The 17,899-nt window shown below is 42.5% G+C and overlaps 1 protein-coding gene across 8 annotated transcripts in view; it reads right to left on the bottom strand.

Annotated features, from left to right (window-relative positions):
• Nucleotides 1–8,949: 8,949 nt before the first annotated feature.
• Nucleotides 8,950–17,899, bottom strand: part of SP100 (SP100 nuclear body protein) — a 101,633-nt gene continuing 92,683 nt past the window's right edge. For 7 of the 8 annotated variants that reach the window (XM_088844994.1, XM_055397117.2, XM_055397116.2 and 4 more), the window contains 5 exons: nucleotides 17,742–17,857; nucleotides 11,749–11,869; nucleotides 11,393–11,464; nucleotides 10,760–10,903; nucleotides 8,950–9,241 (listed from right to left, as the gene is read on the bottom strand). In XM_088844994.1, coding sequence (XP_088701120.1) covers nucleotides 9,140–9,241; nucleotides 10,760–10,903; nucleotides 11,393–11,464; nucleotides 11,749–11,869; nucleotides 17,742–17,857 — 555 coding nt within the window. In that variant the 3' untranslated portion in view covers nucleotides 8,950–9,139. The remainder of the gene's footprint in view (nucleotides 9,242–10,759; nucleotides 10,904–11,392; nucleotides 11,465–11,748; nucleotides 11,870–17,741; nucleotides 17,858–17,899) is intronic. The other variant, XM_088844958.1, reaches the window with a different exon arrangement.

Below are 17,899 nucleotides of genomic sequence, written 5' to 3' on the forward strand. Positions count from 1 at the left end.
GGGACTCTCGAGTTTTCTCCAGCACCACAGTTTGAAAGCATCCGTTCTTTGGTGCTCAGCCTTCTTTATGGTCCAACTCTCACCTCCGTACACAACTACCAGAAAAACCATAGCTCTGACTGTATAGACCTTTGTCAGCAAAGTGATGTCTCTGTTTTTTAATACACTGTCCAGGTTTGTCAAAGCTTTTCTTCCAAGGAGCAAGCGTGTTTTAGTTTCATGCCTGCAGGCACCAGGGACCCAAATAAAATCTCCCTGTTTTGTGAGATGACACCATCCTTATGGCAGAAAGTGAAGAAGAACTAAAGAGCCTCTTGATGAAAGTGAAAGAGGAGAGTGAAAAAGTCGGCTTAAGACTCTGCATTCAGAAAATTAAGATCATGGCATTCGGTCCCATCACTTCATGGCAAATAGATGGGGAAAGAGTGGAAACAGTGGCTGACTTTAGTTTCCTGGGTTCCAAAATCACTGCAGATGGTGATTGCAGCCATGAAATTAAAAGACGCTTACTCCTTGGAAGGAAAGTTATGACCAGCCTAGACAGCATATTAAAAAGCAGAGACATTACTTTGCCAATAAAGATCTGTCCATCCAAGGCTGTGGTTTTTCCAGTAGTCATGTATGGATGTGAGAGTTGGACTGTAAAGAAAGCTGAATGCCAAAGAATTGATGCTTTTGAACTGTGGTGCTGGAGAAGACTCTTGAGAGTCCCTTGGACTGCAAGGAGATCCAACCAGTCCATCCTAAAGGAGACCAGTCCTGGGTGTTCATTGGAAGGACTGATGCTGAAGCTGAAACTCCAATACTTTGGCCACCTGATGCAAAGGGCTGACTCATTTGAAAAGACCCTGATGCTGGGAAAGATTGAGGGCAGGAGGAGAAGGGTACGACAGAGGATGAGATGGTTGGATGGCATCACCGGCTCAATGGACATGGGTTTGGGTGGACTTGGGAGTTGGTGATGGACAGGGAGGCCTGGTGTGCTGCGGTTCATGGGGTCACAAAGAATCGGACACGACTGAGTGACTGAACTGAACTGTTTTGTAAGTTAAGCTCCCAAAGGGGTTATAGCCCAAAGTGCCCTGGGCTGATGTCCTTGCTCTGCTCAGACCTAGCTGCAGATATAGTCTCGATTCTCAGTGTCCTGGCTGCAGCAACTATGCCTCTTGGAAGACGTGGCTCTTTTAGCTCTGCCAACCCAGTGTCATCTGGGCCTTGGTCTCTTATGTGTCCTGTGTTTCCTGAGTCCCTGGAGCAAGAGGGTAACCAGAACTAACAAGAATATCACAAGTCTGGTTCCACCCCACAGAATTAAACAAAGAAATCAAAACAAACAAACAAAAAACCCAAGAAAATTTGAAGCCAACCTAGAAATGTATAATCTGATCCCAGGTCACCGATGGCTATACACTAGTAAAGAATTCCTCTTATCTGGGGTGTGAGCAACAAACAGGTCAAACCACAGAGGGAAGGAAAATTGTTGGTCACTGTCTAGATTCCATTGTGGAACTTAATTTTAACCTGGGTTGGTTTCCATCTGAAGGTCAAATGTGGCACTATGTGCTGGGGAAAATCTACTTATCTGAGTGCCCTAGCGAGTGGCATCTGTCTTGTAAACTTTGTAAATTTTCAGGGAGAGCATCACCAGTTCCAAGGCTTCCAGTGGTTCCCTCCTCCTCTGTGGTGTCCACCTCAGATATTTAAAACTTCTTGATTTTCACTGGCCCTTTGAGCCCTGTGCTCTGGCCACACCATTGATAAATCAGTGTTGGACCTGTCTAGGGAGGTAGCTTCATTTATAACAGGCATCTCTCCAAGCAAAGGCTATAGCTATGTGTCTCTCTTGGTTTCAGTGGGGATTTGAGGAGGCTTCACAATAACACACGTTTTACTTGCTTGAGTTCAGATCCACTTAAGGGAGAGATTGCAGCCATGAAATTAAAAGACGCTTGCTCCTTGGAAGGAAAGTTATGACCAACCTTGATAGTATATTAAAAAGCAGAGACATTACTTTGCCAACCAAGGTCCGTCTAGTCAAGGCAATGGTTTTTCCCGTGGTCATGTATGGATGTGAGAGTTGGACTGTGAAGAAAGCTGATCGCCGAAGAATCGATGCTTTTGAACTGTGGTGCTGGAGAAGACTCTTGAGAGTCCCTTGGACTGCAAGGAGATCCAACCAGTCCATTCTAAAGGAGATCAATCCTGGATTTTCTTTGGAGGGACTGATGTTAAAGCTGAAACTGCAATACTTTGGACACCTCATGCGACGAGTTGACTCACTGGAAAAGACTCTGATGCTGGGAAAGATTGGGGGCGGGAGGAGAAGGGGACGACGGAGAATGAGATGGCTGGATGGCATCACCGACTCTGTGGACATGAGTTTGAGTGAACTCCGGGAGTTGGTGATGGACAGGGAGGCCTGGCGTGCTGTGATTCATGGGGTCGCGGAGAGTCAGACACGACTGAGCGACTGAACTGAACTGATAGTGTCAACCATTTGGAAATTGTAACCTCAGCTTTAGTACTAATCAAAACTGGATTGGCAGAATTCCCAGATGGTCCAGTGGTTAAGACTGAGCTTCTGAGGCAGGGGGCATGGGGTTCCATCCCTGGTCCAGGAACTAAGATCCCACATGAGTGTGGCAAAAAAAAAAAAAAAACAACCTCTCAAGAGACTGGATTGGGGGACATCAAAAACCCTCAAGAAACTGGACTGGGGGACATGGCTTAGATATAAGACACCAGTTGTGTTCCTTATAATGGGAGCCATGATCAAAGAACCGCTGTAGCCAGATGGGCTTCCCAGGGGATTCAGTGGGAAAGAATCTGCCTGCCATTAGGAGAGGTGGGTTCAATCCCTGAGTCAAGAAGTTCCCCTGGAGAAGAAAAGGGCAACCTCCTCCAGTATTTTAACCTGGGAAATCCCACGGACAGAGGAGCCTGGCAGACTCCTGGGGTCACAAAAGAGTTGGACATGATTTATTGACTAAACAACAACTTTGACTCAAATTGACCTAAAAATGATAAGATATGGCAACCCACTCCAGTACTCTTGCCTAGAAAATCCCATGGACAGAGGAGCCTGGTGCAGGTTACTGTCCATGGGGTCGCAAAGAGTCGGACACGACTGAGCGACTTCAGTCACTCACTCACTCATATATATATATATATATATATATATATAGACTTCCCTGTAGCTCAAGTGGTTAAGAATATGCCTGTGAAGGAGACCAGGGTTCGATCCCTGGGTTGGGAAGTTTCTTTGGAGGAGGGAATGGCAATCCACTCCAGTATTCTTGCCTGGAGAATTCCATGGACAGAGAAGCCTGGCAGGTTACAGTCCATGGGGTCGGAAAGAATTGACACGACTGAGTGACTAACACACATATGTAATATGTAAAATATTTTATTGAGGTGTAGTTGATTTACATTACTTTATTAGTTTTAAGTGTACGATATAGTGATTTAATATTTGTATGGATTTTATTCAGTTTTAAGTTATTGTAAAATATTGGCTGTATTCCTGTGCTGTGTAATATATACTTGTAGCTAATTTATTTTATACACAGCAGCTTGTATCCCTTAAGCACCTACTCCTACCTGTGCTTCCTCCCTTTCCTCTCTCCGCTGGTCTGTTCTCTTTATCTGTGAGTCCCTTTCTGTTTTGTTTTACTCATTCATTTGTTTTATTTTTCATATTGAAACATATAAGTGATAACATACACTCAAACGTCTTTCTCTGTCTGACTCATTTCACTACCGTAATACCCTTCAGATCCATCCATGTTGTTGCAAATGGCAGAATTAAATTCTTTTTATGGCTAAATAGTATGCCATTATATACACACCACATCTCCTTTATTCATCCATCTGTTGATGGACACTTATATTGCTTCAGTATTGTGGCTATTTTAAACAATGCTGTTTTGAACATGGGGGTGCATGTATCTTTTTTAATTAGTGTTTTAATTTTCTTTGCATATATCCCCAAGAGTGAAGTTGCTGGGTCACATGGTAGTTCTATTTTCAGTTTTTTGAGGAATCTAATGAAAATTAATCAAAAAGAATAAAATGCCTAAGAATAAACTTAACCAAAGAGGTGAAATATCTGTACCCTTTGTCTTTTGATTGGAGCATTTGGCACATCCATTGACATAAATTATTAATAGATATGTACTTATTACCATTTTCTTACTTGTTTTCTGGTTGTTTTTGTAGTTTGTCTCTGTTTTTTTCTCTTTTAGTTTCCGCTCTTGTGGTTTTATAATCTCCTTTAGTGGTGTATTTGTGCTTCTCTCTTTTTTGTGTATCTGTTGTTGGCTTTTTATTTGTGGTTACTGTGGTGTTCATCTATGTTGACCTGTAATTACATCTGCTGCTACTGCTGCTAAGTCACTTCAGTCGTGTCCGACTCTGTGTGACCCCATAGACAGAAGCCCACCAGGCTCCCCCGTCCCTGGGATTCTCCAGGCAAGAACACTGGAGTGGGTTGCCATTTCCTTCTCCAGTAATTACATCTACTTGCTTTAAATTGGTAGTGATTTAAATTCAAAAACATTCTAAAAGCAAGATAATGCTCAAAGTTTTTCAAACTAGGCTTCAGCAGTACATGAACTGAGAACTTCCAGATGTAGAAGCTGGATTTAGACAAGGAAGATGAAAAAGAGATCAAATTGATAACATCTGTTGGATCATAGAAAAAGCAAGGGAATTCCAAAAAAATCTACTTCTGCTTCATTGACTATGCTAAATCCTTTGACTGTGTGGATCACAACACATTGTGGAAAATTCTTGAAGGGACAGAAATACTAGACCACCTTACCTGTCTCCTTAGAAACCTGTATGCAGGACAAGAATCAACAGTTAGAACCCAACATGGAACAAGGGACTGGTTCCAAATTTGGAAAGGAGTACATCAAGGCTATATATCATCACCCTGCTTATTTAACTTATATGCAGGCTACATCATGAAAAATGTAGGGCTGGATGAATCACAGGCTGGAATCAAGATTGCCAGGTGAAATATCAATAGCCTCACATACGCTGATGATGCCACTCTAAAGGAAGAAAGTGAAAAGGAACTAAAGAGCCTTGAGATGACAGTGAAAGAGGGGAGTAGAAAAGCTGGCTTAAAACTCAACATTCAAAAAACTAAGATCATGGCATATCTGGTCCCATCACTTCATGGCAAATAGATGGGGAAACAATGGAAGCAGTAACAGATTTTATTTTCTTGGGCTCCAAAAATCACTGCAGACTGTTACAGCAGCCATGAAATTAGAAGACATTTGCTCCTTGGAAGAAAAGCTATGACAAACCTAGACAGTGTTTCAGAAAGCAGAGACATCCCTTTGCTGACAGAGGTCCGTCTAGTCAAAGCTATGGTTTTTCCAGTAGTCATGTACAGATGTGAGAGTTGGACTGTAAAGAGGGCTGATGCTTTCAAATTATGGTGCTGGAGAAGACTCTTGAAAGTCCTTTGAACAGCAAGGAGATCAAACCAGTCAATCCTAGAGGAAATCAACCCTGAATATTCATTGGAAGGACTGATGCTGAAACTGAAGCACCAATACTTTGACACCTGATGCAAAGAACTGACTCATTGGAAAAGCCCCTGATTCTGGGAGAGACTGAGGGCAGGAGGAGGAGATGGTGGCAGAGGATGAGATGGTTGGATGGCATCACTGACTCAATGGACATGAAATTGAGCAAACTCTTGGAGATAGTGAAGGACAGGGAAGCCTGGTGTGCTGCAGTCCATGGGGTTGCAAAGAGTCAGGCATAATTTAGCGACTGAACAACAGCAGTACATTCTAAAAGGTCTATATTTTTTATTATCCCCATTTATGCTTTAGATGTTATATTTTGCACTTTTATGTTTATCCCTTAACTGTTTATTATACTTGTAGTTCATTTGACAAGTTTTGGATTTTTCATCTTTATTTAGCTCATTTATGTGGTTGATCCACAGCTTTTGCTAGTAGGATTTTTTCTTTCCTCTAGATTTTTACTTAAGGTTGTAGTTTTTTCTTTTTATACTTAGAGAAGACCTTTTAAAATTTCTTTTAGGGTAGGTTTAGTATTGATAAACTCTTCTAGTTTTTGCTTTGGTTAAATTGGATTAAAGATTTACTGAGCATGGCTCTGCCCATTAGAACAAGATCCAGATTCCCCCATGTCAGTCTCTCCCATGAGGAAGCTTCCACAAGCCTCTTATTCTTCTCCATCAGAGGGCAGACAGAATGAAACCCACAGTCACAGGAAACTAATGAGCCTGGTCTCATGGGTCACAGCCTTGTCTAACTCAGTGAAACTATGAGCCATGCTGTGTGGGGTCAACCAAGATGGACGGGTAATGGTGGAGAGGTCTGACAGAATATGGTCCACTGGAGAAGGGAATGACAAACCACTTCAGTATTCTTGCCTTGAGAACCCCATGAACAGTATGAAAAGGCAAAAAGTTAGGATACTGAAAGATGAACTCCCTACATTGGTAGGTGTCCATTATGCTACTGGAGAAGAGTGGAGAAATAGCTCCAGAAAGAATGAAGAGATGGAGCCAAAGTGAAAACAACACCCAGTTGTGGATGTGACTGGTGATGGAAGTAAAGTCCAAAAAGTAAAGTTCTGTAAAGAACAGTATTGCATAGGAACCTGGAATGTTAGGTCCATGAATCACGGTAAATTGGAAGTGGTCAAACAGGAGATGGCAAGAGTGAACATCAACATTTTAGGAATCAGTGAACTAAAATGGACTGGAATGGGCAAATTTAATTCAGATGACCATTATAGCTACTACTGTGGGCAAGAATCCCTTGAAAGAAATGGAGTAGACTTCATAGTCAACAGTAGTCTGAAATGCAGTACTTAGGTGCAATTTCAAAAATGACAGATTGATTTCTGTTCATTTCCAAGGCAAACCATTCAATATTACAGTAATCCAAGTCCCTGCCCCAACCAATAATGAAGAAAAAGCTAAAGCTGAACATTCTGTGGTGACCTACAAGACCTTCTAGAACTAACACCAAAAAAGGATGTCCTTTTCATTATAAGGGACTGGAATGCAAAAGCAGGAAGTCGCGAGACACCTGGAGTAACAGGCATGTTTGGCCTTGGAGTACAAAATGAAGCAGAGCAAAGGCTACAGAGTTTTGCCAAGAGAACACACTGGTCATGGCAAACATTCTCTTCCAACAACACAAAGAGATGACTCTACACATGGACATCACCAGATGGTCAACACTGAAATCAGATTGATCGCGTTCTCTGCAGCCAAAGGTGGAGAAGCTCTATACAGTCAGCAAAAACAAGATCAAGAACTGACTGTGGTTCAGATTATGAACTCCTTATTGCAAAATTCAGACTTAAATTGAAGAAAGTGGAGAAATCTACTAGGCCATTCAGGTATGGTCTAAATAAAATCCTTTATGATTATACAGTAAAAGTGACACATAGATTCAAGGGACTAGATGTGATCGACAATTAAAAGTTCTTCGTAGCCTGAAGGACTATGGATACAGGTTCGCAACATTGTACAGGAGGCTGTGATCAAAACCATCCCTCAAAAAAAGAAATGCAAAAAGGCAAAATGGTTGTCTGAGAAGGCCTTACAAATAGCTGAGAAAAGAAGAAAAGCAAAAGGCAAAGGGGACAAGGAAAAATACTTCCATCTGAATGCAGAGTTCCAAAGAATAACAAGGAGAGATGAGAAAGCCTTCCTAAAATGATCAATGAAGCACAAGCTGGAATCGAGATTGCCGGGAGAAATATCAATAACCTCAGATATGCGGATGACACCACCTTTATGGCAGAAAGTGAAGAACTAAAGAGCCTCTTGATGAAAGTGAAAGAGAAGAGTGAAAATATTGCCTAAAACTCAACATTCAGAAAACTAGGATCATGGCATCTGGTCCCATCACTTCATGGCAAATAGATGGGGAAACAGTGGCAACAGTGACAGATTTTATTTTGGGGGGTTCCAAAATCACTGCAGATGGTGACTGCAGCCATGAAATTAAAAGACGCTTGCTCCTTGGAAGAAAAGTTATGACCAACCTAGACATCATATTAAAAAGCAGAAACATTACTTTGATGACAAAGGTCTGTCTAGTCAAGGCTATGGTTTTTCCAGTAGTCATGTATGGATGTGAGAATTGGACTATAATGAAAGCTGATCGCCAAAGAATTGATGCTTTTGAACTGTGGTGTTGGGGAAGACTCTTGAGAGTCCCTTGGACTGCAAGGAGATCCAAACAGTCCATCCTAAAGGAAATCAGTCCTGAATATTCATTGGAAGGACTGATGTTGAAGCTGAAACTCCAATACGTTGGCCACGTGATGTGAAGAACTGACTCATTGGAAAAAACCCTGATGCTGGGAAAGACTGAAGGCAGGAGAAGGGGATGGCAGAGGATGAGATGGTTGGATGGCATCACCACCGACTCAATGGACATGAGTTTGAGTAAACTCTGGGAGTTGGTGATGGACAGGGAGGCCTGGCGTGCTGAAGTCCATGGGATCGCGAAGAGTCGGACACAACTGAGCAACTGAACTGAACTGAAAATAAGAAATGACTAAGTCCTGTGTGGGCTTCCCTGGTGGCTCAGCGGTAAAGAATCTGCCTGTCAATGCCCGAGACACAGATCCGATCCCTGGGTCAGGAAGATCCTCTGGAGGAGGAAATGGCAACCCACTCCAGTATTCTTGCTGGGAAATCCCATGAACAGAAGGACCCTGGTGGGCTATAGTCTATGGGGCTGCAAAAGAGTCGGACACCATGACTAAACAATTGCAACAAGTCCTGTGTGGGGAGGAGAGAAGAAGATAAAAGTTTACTGGAGAACCTAATAAAGGTTTAAGTAAATGGAAGCACAAATTATGATCCTTTATAGAAAGACCTGACATTTTCTTTTGTGAATTTCACCCCTTATTACCCAGTAAGAGAATCTGAAAGTTTTTAATTTTATTTAGAAAAATAAATGAGCAGGAATATAAACAACAACAAGTTTGAAGAACAAGTGTGTTATTTGCACAGAAACAGGCAGATGGTCAGTGAGGCCACAGGTACAGTCTTATGTAGCTGCTGGAGGCTCTGAAGGGACAACTAGAAATGGGCTCCATTATAAAAGAATGGCTCAAACTAAGTGCTGTTTGTACTTATTTCCTGGATGCCAAAAATGTCTTTGAAATCGTTCTCAAATTGGGCCTCTAGTTGAAGTCCCAGACTGATGAATTTATTGTTCTGAAAAAGCAAAGACAGAAACAATAATAGTCATAGACTGCTAATGAGCTTAGACACCCAATGTTTTGGTTAATCCAGAGCTTTATTTTAGACTCCCAAATGTCAAGTGAGAATTGATCCAGTTGAGAGTAGTTTATGTTCCTTGATAGCTGGGTTGTTTCTCTTTATCTGGAAGATGTAGGAGCAAAAGTGGCACTGTATTGCAATCTAATTCTTCATCAGAAATTTGTTGATTAATTAAAAAAATTCTAGCTATTTGGTTTTGAACATAGCCCATATTTCACGTGACAGGATGAAAGTACAGAAAGGTCGAAGGTAAGTTTATGGTGTCTTCCTTTATTCTTCATTCCCACCCCTTGAGATAATCCTTATTAACTTTTAGATACAGCAGTAGGAAATGTGAATGTAAAGAGATCCAAGATTCTTAAATTTGAGAAAAGTGATACGCTATCTTCCTTTAGAGGAGAGAAGCACAAGTTGCCTTTAAAACATGCTTCTAGGGACATTCCTGGTGGTCCAGTGGTTAAGACTTTCCTTTCCAATGCAGGGTGTGTGGGTTTGATCCCTGGTTGGGGAACTAAGATCATAGATGCCTTGGGGCCAAAAAGTCAAAACACAAAACAGAAACAATATTGTAACAAATTCAATAAAAACTTTAAAAATGGTCCATGTAAAAAACATCCAAAAAAATTTGCTTCTTGCTGATGAGAGACCTGACCCCACTTCTGTATGAGCACCAAGGCCATGAGAGTTCTGCTTTCCATCCAGAAATGCTGGAAATAGGGAGATGCCCAGGTGTTGTGGGGAGGCCCCTGTACACACATTTCGGAGGACCCAGATGCCAGAGGGCAAGTGCACAGCAGCAAACTGCACATGGACCTACGATGCCTCAGCATCCAGACTCCCCAGGATGGTCTCCAAGTCTGGGATGAGTGAGGATAGGAGCCTAGGCCAATGGCAGGGACTTCTGAGGCACACATGGTACTGTCAGGTCCAGAAAAAAAAAGTACTTCCACTTCCTGTGGAAGGTACTGGGTCTGCAGTCCACTTTTGCCTGGGCTTCCCAGGTGACACCTTGGTAAAGAATCCATCTGCTGATGCAGGAGACACAGGAGTCGTGGGTTTGATCCCTGGGTCGAGAGACCCTGGAGTAGGAAATGGCAACACACTCCAGTATTCTTGCCTGGAAAATCCCATGGAGAGAGGAGCCTGGCAGACTGCAGTCCATGGGGTCACAAAGAGTTGGACATGATTGAGCAGAGCACCAGTGTTCTTTACGGGCAAATTGAAGAAGGAACTATATAGAAGAAGTAAACTCTGAGGTCCAAGGATAATGCTTCCAGTGATCCCTTCTGATCTGTTATTATGTTCCCTACCATTGCCCACAGGGCTTGTAGAATACTCCCAGAATTTTTACTTGTGTGAGCTTGAGGGAGATCGTAACATTTACTTGTTACAAGAAGTTGACAGACAAAATGACTTAATTGAAGAAGAATAGAAGCAGGGAGAACCACTTACCCTGTAAACTACCTTGTGGTTCTGGAAAATGAGACGCATATCCCGCACAAACTCCCACACTTTGTAGTACAAGGTCATCGTCAGCTTGTCCTTGATTTTATTTAACCACATGGGCTCCTCAAGGTCCTGAGAACTGTCTCTAGTCTGTTGACAAAAGTGACAAATAGTAGGCATGGTTCCAAGTTTCCCTTCTATTGATTCCCACTGTTAAGGACCGAGTGCTTGTATCCCGCAAATTCATATGCTGAAATCCTCATCCCCACTGTGATGGTCTTAGGAGGTGGGACTACTGGGAGATAATTAGGTAATTGTGAGGATGGGGCCCTCCAAATAGGATTAGTGCCTTTATACAAGGGATCCCAGGGACTTCTCTCTCCCTTTCCACCATATGAGGACAAGATGAGGAAAGAAAGCCCTCACTATGGCCTGACCATGCTGGCACCCTGATCTTGACCTTTCAGCCTCCAGCCACACAATCGATGGTAGTTTGTCATAACGGCCTAAGCGTCTAAGGGCTGACTGAGCTGATTGAGACATCCATCAACAAGGCAAAGAGATTGGCAATGTGTGCCCGTTGATTCATATCACAAATCTGACAAATACCAGTTTGCAGTTTTTATTGCTGTTACTTACATAATGTGGTTCTGAGACAAAAAAGGAGCTTTTTGGAGAGCAATAGATCTTCAAGAGGAGAAACTCACATTTCTGCCAAAGATAGACGAGATTTTTAAGTGATGAGCAGCTTGGAAAGAATGAGCTCTTACACATGCTCCGATCAATGCACAACTCCCAAACCTGCAGACTTCCCAAAACAAACACAAAATGGGAATTTTCTGTGGCTTATGGATTTTGGTGTCAGGTAATGTGATCAGAACACATCAAGGCACAGAAGTTTGCCTTGGGCACTCTTCCTCCTGCTCCCTGCAAGATGGTGCTCCTTCTCTTGTGTAAACAGACAGGAGGGGGCTTAGGTTTACATTTCAACTCACCAACTGCTCTCTTGGCAGCATCCGCTTCTGCAGGATCTCAGATTCCTGATAAATTGGCTGGCTTTCTGGACAACATTTCTTAAGATCGTTTATCTGGCAGAAGATGCAACTCCATGGGTTCCTGAGAGGTCAAATACAAGGTCAGAGAAGCCGGGTTCTCTGTGACTCAACCATTGTCTCCATAGCTGCTAAAGTCCTCTGTTCAGGAGTAACTGGTAGTTTCCACCTGTACCCAACTTCTCTCTGACACCTCTCTGCACTGAAGCCCCATTTGGGCTCAACTGCCAAATGCAGCTCTCCCATCAACGGTGGTAGAAGACAGCTGGTCTAAGCGAAGTACCACGGTGGGTCAGGACTCGCATTCTCCTCAAAACCTCGGGTTCCTGTCTGAGCTACTGTGAGTTTGGTCATGAACTCTGCCTTTTAGAAGTAAGAACTGGAAATTGGTATGTTAAACACTGGAGACTTGGGCCTTGATGATCCATCAACTCACAGTAAAAATCATGAAATCAGCCCTTCTTCTCCACTTTGCTGAAAAAGCACAGAATATAAGCCACAGGCATTATTTTTTTTAGTCATTGCTATCTCTGTGTCTAGAATCTGCACTGCAGAAACTTCTTGGAAAGGAAATTTACCAAGAGAGGGCCAGATGTTTTTCATGTGCCCTTAGATTTGTTCTCTACTCTCCTCTGTCCTGGGGCACTCTTGATAATCTGAGAGGAAGAGAGAGTGATCCAACCTAGAGATGTCATTTAGCATCTCTCCTGGGCCACCCAGGAGAGGCCTGTTACAGTGCCCATGGTGCAAGGGTGGCCTGCACTATACAGGAGCTCCACAGAAAAGTGAAGCCTTCTACCTCTGCAGAATGCCCAGCTGCAGACATTTATGCTGAATTTCTGCCACTTCAGTTCAGTCGCTCATTGTGTCCGACTCTTTGTGACCCCATGGACTGCAGCACACCAGGATTCCTGTCCATCACAAACTCCCAGAGTTTACTCAGACTCATGTCCATTGAGTCAGTGATGCTATCCAACCATCTCATCCTTTGTCGTGCGCTTCTCCTCCTGCCTTCAATCTTTCCCAGCATCAGGGTCTTTTCCAATGAGTCAGCTCTTCACATCAGATGGCCAACGTATTGGAGTTTCAGCTTCAGCATCAGTCCATCCAACGAATATTCAGGACTGATTTCCTTTACGATGGACAGGTTGGATCTCCTTGCAGTTCAAGGGACTCTCAAGAGTCTTCCCCAACACCACAATTCAAAAGCATCAGTTCTTTGGTACTCAGATTTCTTCATAGTCCAACTCTCACATCCATACATGACCACTGGAAAAACCATAGCTTTGACTAGAAGGACCTTTGTTGGCAAAGTAATGTCTCTGCTTTTTAATATGCTGTCTAGGTTGGTCATAACTTTCCTTCTAAGGAGTAAGTGTCTTTTAATTTCCTGGCTGCAATCACCATCTGCAGTGACTTTGGAGCCCAAAAAAATAAAGTCTGCCACTGTTTCCCCATCTATTTCCCATGAAGTGATGGGACCAGATGCCATGATCTTAGTTTTCTGAATGTTGAGCTTTCAGCCAATGTTTTCACTCTTCTCTTTCACTTTCATCAAGAGGCTCTTTCGTTCTTTTTCACTTTCTGCCATAAGGGTGGTGTCATCTGCATATCTGAGGTTATTTGCTATTTCTCCTGGCAATCTTGAATCCAGCTTGTGCTTCATCCAGCCTGGCATTTCTCATGATGTACTCTGCATATAAGTTAAATAAGCAGGGTGATAATACAGCCTTGATGTACTCCTTTTCCTATTTGGAACCAGTCTGTTGTTCCATGTCCAATTCTGTTGCTTCATGACCTGCATACAGATTTCTCAAGAGGCAGATCAGGTGGTCTTGTATTCCCATTTCTTGAAGAATTTTCCATAGTTTGTTGTGATCCATACAGTCAAAGTCTTTAGCATAATCAATAAAGCAGAAATAGACATTTTTTCTGGAAGTCTCTTGCTTTTTCAATGATCCAACAGATGTTGGCAATTTGATCTCTGCTTCCTCTGTCTTTTCTAAAACCAGCTTGAACATCTGGAAGTTCACGGTTCATGTATTGTTGAAGCCTTGCTTGGAGAATTTTGAACATTACTTTACTAGCCTGTGCAGTAGTGCAGTAGTTGGAGCATTCTTTGGCATTGCCTCTCTTTGCTGGATTCCTGAGAGCAAATCTCTGGGAGCTTCATGGAAGCAGATGAGCTACTTTAGACTCCTCCCATTTTGGAGGAAAAGAGCTCTATTCTCATAGAGATGGATATAATCCTGGTAGAGATTCTCCTCCTTGGCCACAGAAATTCTACTACTTCTAGAATGTCTTCTCCTTCTATGTGTTATCTCACATGTCATCACCTCTGATCAAAGATACACTTTACCACAAAGGAAATGCAGTAGTGGATTCACACTCACAGAATTCAGGGATCTTATCCTGAACCCTGAGATTCAAGATAAGCTGGCTTGATAAAACTGCGATGATCATCTTCTGAAGGCTCAGAACAGTCCCAGCTTTGTCAGCTTTGTGATATTCCCATTTGATTGTTGTTCAGTTACTCAGTCGTGTCCAACTCTTTGCAATCCCATGGACTGTTGCTTGCTAGACTCCTCTGTCCAACAGTATCTCCCAGAGTTTTCTCAAACTCATGTCCATTTAGTTGATGATGCCATCCAACCATCTCATCCTCTGTCATCCCTTTCTCCTCCTGCCTTCAGTCTTTCCCAGCATCAGGGTCTTTTCCAATGAGTTGGCTCTTTGCATCAGGTGGCCCAAGTATTGGAGCTTCAGCTTCAGCATCAGTCCTTGCAATGAATATTCAGGACTGATTTTCCTTAGGATTGACTGGTCTGATCTCCTTGCAGTCCAAGGAACTCTCAGGAGTCTTCTCCAGCACCATGATTCAAAAGGATCAATTCTTTGATACTCAGTTTTCCTTATGGTTCAACTCTCACATCCATACATGATTACAGACAAAATAATAATTTTGACTATATGGACCTTTGTCAGCAAAGTGATGTCTCTGCTTTTTAATATGATGTCTAGGTTTGTCATAGCTTTTCTTCCAAGGAGCAAGCATATTTTAATTTTGTGGCTGCAGTCACCGTCTACAGTGATTTTGGAGCCCAAGAAAATAAAATCTGTCACTGTTTCCACGTTTTCCCCATCTATTTGCCATGAAGTGATGGGACCAGATGCCGTGATCTTAGCTTTATGAATGTCACCTTTTCCACTCTTCTTTCCCGCTCATCAAGAGGCTCTTTAGCTCCTCTTCGATTTCTGCCGTTAGAGTGGTATCATCTGCATATTTGAGGTTGCTGATATTTCTCCTAGCAATCTTGATTCCAGCTAGTGGTTTATTCAGTCCAGCATTTTCCATATGTACTCTGCATACAAGGTAGATAAAAAGAGTGACAATATACAACCCTGTAGGAATCCTTTCCCAATTTTAAACCAGTCAATTTTTCCATGTCCAGTTCTAACTTGTTTCTTGACTCGCATATGGTTTCTCAGGTGACAGGTAAGATGGTCTGGTATTCCCATCTCTTTAAGAATTTTCCAGTTATTATTATTATTATTTTTTTTTTGGTGATCCACACAGTCAAAGGCTTTCATGTCTTCAATGAAGCAGAAGTAAATGCTTTTTTCTGGAACTCTCTTGCTTTTCCATGATCCAATGAATGTTGGTAACTTAATTTCTTTTTCCTTTGCCTTTTCTAAATCCAGCTTGTACGTGTGGAAGTTCTCGATTCATGTACTACTGAAGCCTAGCTTGAAGTATTTTGAGCATTACCTTGCTAGCATGTGAAATGAGCACAATTGTATAGTAGTTTGAACATTCTTTGACACTGGAATGAAAACTGACATTTTCCAGTCCTGTGGCCACTGCTGGATTTTCCAAATTTGTGGGCAGTGTGAGTGCAGCAGTTTCACAGCATCATCTTTTAGGATTTGAAATAGCTCAACTGGAATTCCATCACCTCCACTAGCTTTGTTCATATTAATGCTTCCTAAGGCCCACTTGACTTCACACTCTGGGATGTTTGGCTCTAGGTGAGTGACCACACCATGGCGGTTATTTGGTCATTAAAATCTTTTTTGTATAGTTCTTCTGTGTATTCCTGCCCCTGTTTTTAATCTCTCCTCTTCTGTTACGTTCTTACCATTTCTGTCCTTTATTGTGCCCATCCTTGCATGAAATGTTTCCTTAATATCTCCAATTTATTTGAAGAAATCTCTAGTCTTTCTGATTCTATTGTTTTCCTCTATTTCTTTGCATTGTTCATGGAAGAAGACCTTCTTAGCCCTCATTGCTATGCCCTTAAACTCTGCTTTCAGTTGGGTATATCTTCCCCTTTCTCCTTTGCCTTTTACTTCTCTTCTTTCCCCAGCTGTTTGTAAGGCCTCCTCAGACAACCATTTTGCCATTTTGCATTTCTTTTTCTTTGGGATGATTTTGGTCACTGCCTCCTGTACAGTGTTACAAACCTTTGTTCATAGTTCTTCAGGCACTCTGCATACTGGATCTAATCCCTTGAATCAATTTGTCACCTCCACTGTATATTTGTAAGGGGTTTGATTTAGGTCATACCTGAATGGTCTAGTGGTTTTCCCTACTTTCTTCAATTTAAGCCCAAATTTATTCAGATGACCATTATATCTACCACTGCAAGCAAAAGTCCCTTAGAAGAAATGGAGTGGGACTCATAGTCAGTCAAAGGGTACAGGATACAATATTTGGTGCAGTCTCAAAAACAACAGAATGTTCTTGGTTTGTTTCCAAAGAAAGTCATTCAATATCATAGTAATGCAAGTCTATGCCCCAACCACTGATGCCAAAGAATCTGAAGCTGATTAGCTCTATGAAGACCTACAAAATCTAGAATGAACACCAAAAAGGGGTGTCCTTTCCATCATAGTGGATGGGAATGAAAAATTAGGAAGTCAGGAGATACCCAGAATAACAGGCAAGTTTGGTCTTGGGGTACAAAATGAAGCACGGCAAAGCCTAACAGTTTTGTCAAGAGAACATGCTGGTCATAGCAAACACCCTCTTCCAACAACCCAGGAGACGACTGCACACGGACATCACCAGATGGTCAATACTGAAATCAGATTATGTTCTTTGCAGCCAAAGATGGAGAAGCTCCTATTATATCATAGCACAAGTAAGAGCTGGAGCTGACTGTGGCTCAGATCATCGGGTCTTTATTGCAAAATTCTAGCCTCGGATTGATGTTTCCATAGCAGGTAGTATATGTTTTAAACCAGCAGCTAATATACGGCATCATCACCCCATCAAAATGCATGGGTCCGGGAATCACGTGAGGGAAGTGAGGGTTATTCCTTTCTCTGTTATACCTAATCGCCGCTTGAAGAGTTTTCTTCTCATTAATCTACTTCTACTAGAAAGCTGATCGCCGAAGAATTGATGCTTTTGAACTGTGGTGCTGGAGAAGACTCTTGAGAGTCCCTTGGACTGCAAGGAGATCCAACCAGTCCATCCTAAAGGAGATCAATCCTGGGTGTTCATTGGAAGGACTGATGCTAAAGCTGAAACTCCAATACTTTGGCCACCTCATGCGACGAGTTGACTCACTGGAAAAGACTCTGATGCTGGGAAAGGTTGGGGGCAGGAGGAGAAGGGGACGACAGAGAATGAGATGGCTGGATGGCATTACCGACTCGATGGACTTGAGTTTGAGTGAACTCCGAGAGTTGGTGATAGACAGGGAGGCCTGGCATGCTGTGATTCATGGGATCGCAAAGAGTTGGACACGGCTGAGCGACTGAACTGAACTAGCACTGTTAAACAGCTATGTATCTTATTTCTGAATCCTGATAGTAAGGACTCTGCTTCTGAATCAAGACACATACAACAAGAGACAACGCTGCAGTCTGAGTGAGCATGATGGGAGAAACATAAGGAGGAAGGCAGGAGGGAGCCAGGTCTCACTCACTTGGTAGCAACTTTAGGTGGAATGTGGCAGTCCCCATGAAAGAACCTTGGGCACGTATCACAGGATAACAGCGCTTTCTTTTCACTGCACACCTCGCATTTATTTGAGTCTTCTGGCTAGAAGGGGAGATGATGTAGACATCATTGGGATCAGCAAGA

Source organism: Moschus berezovskii, chromosome 2 (assembly GCF_049115385.1).
Source record: "Moschus berezovskii isolate FMDL1 chromosome 2, NW_MosBer_1.0, whole genome shotgun sequence".
NCBI classification, from domain to species: Eukaryota; Metazoa; Chordata; class Mammalia; order Artiodactyla; family Moschidae; genus Moschus; species Moschus berezovskii.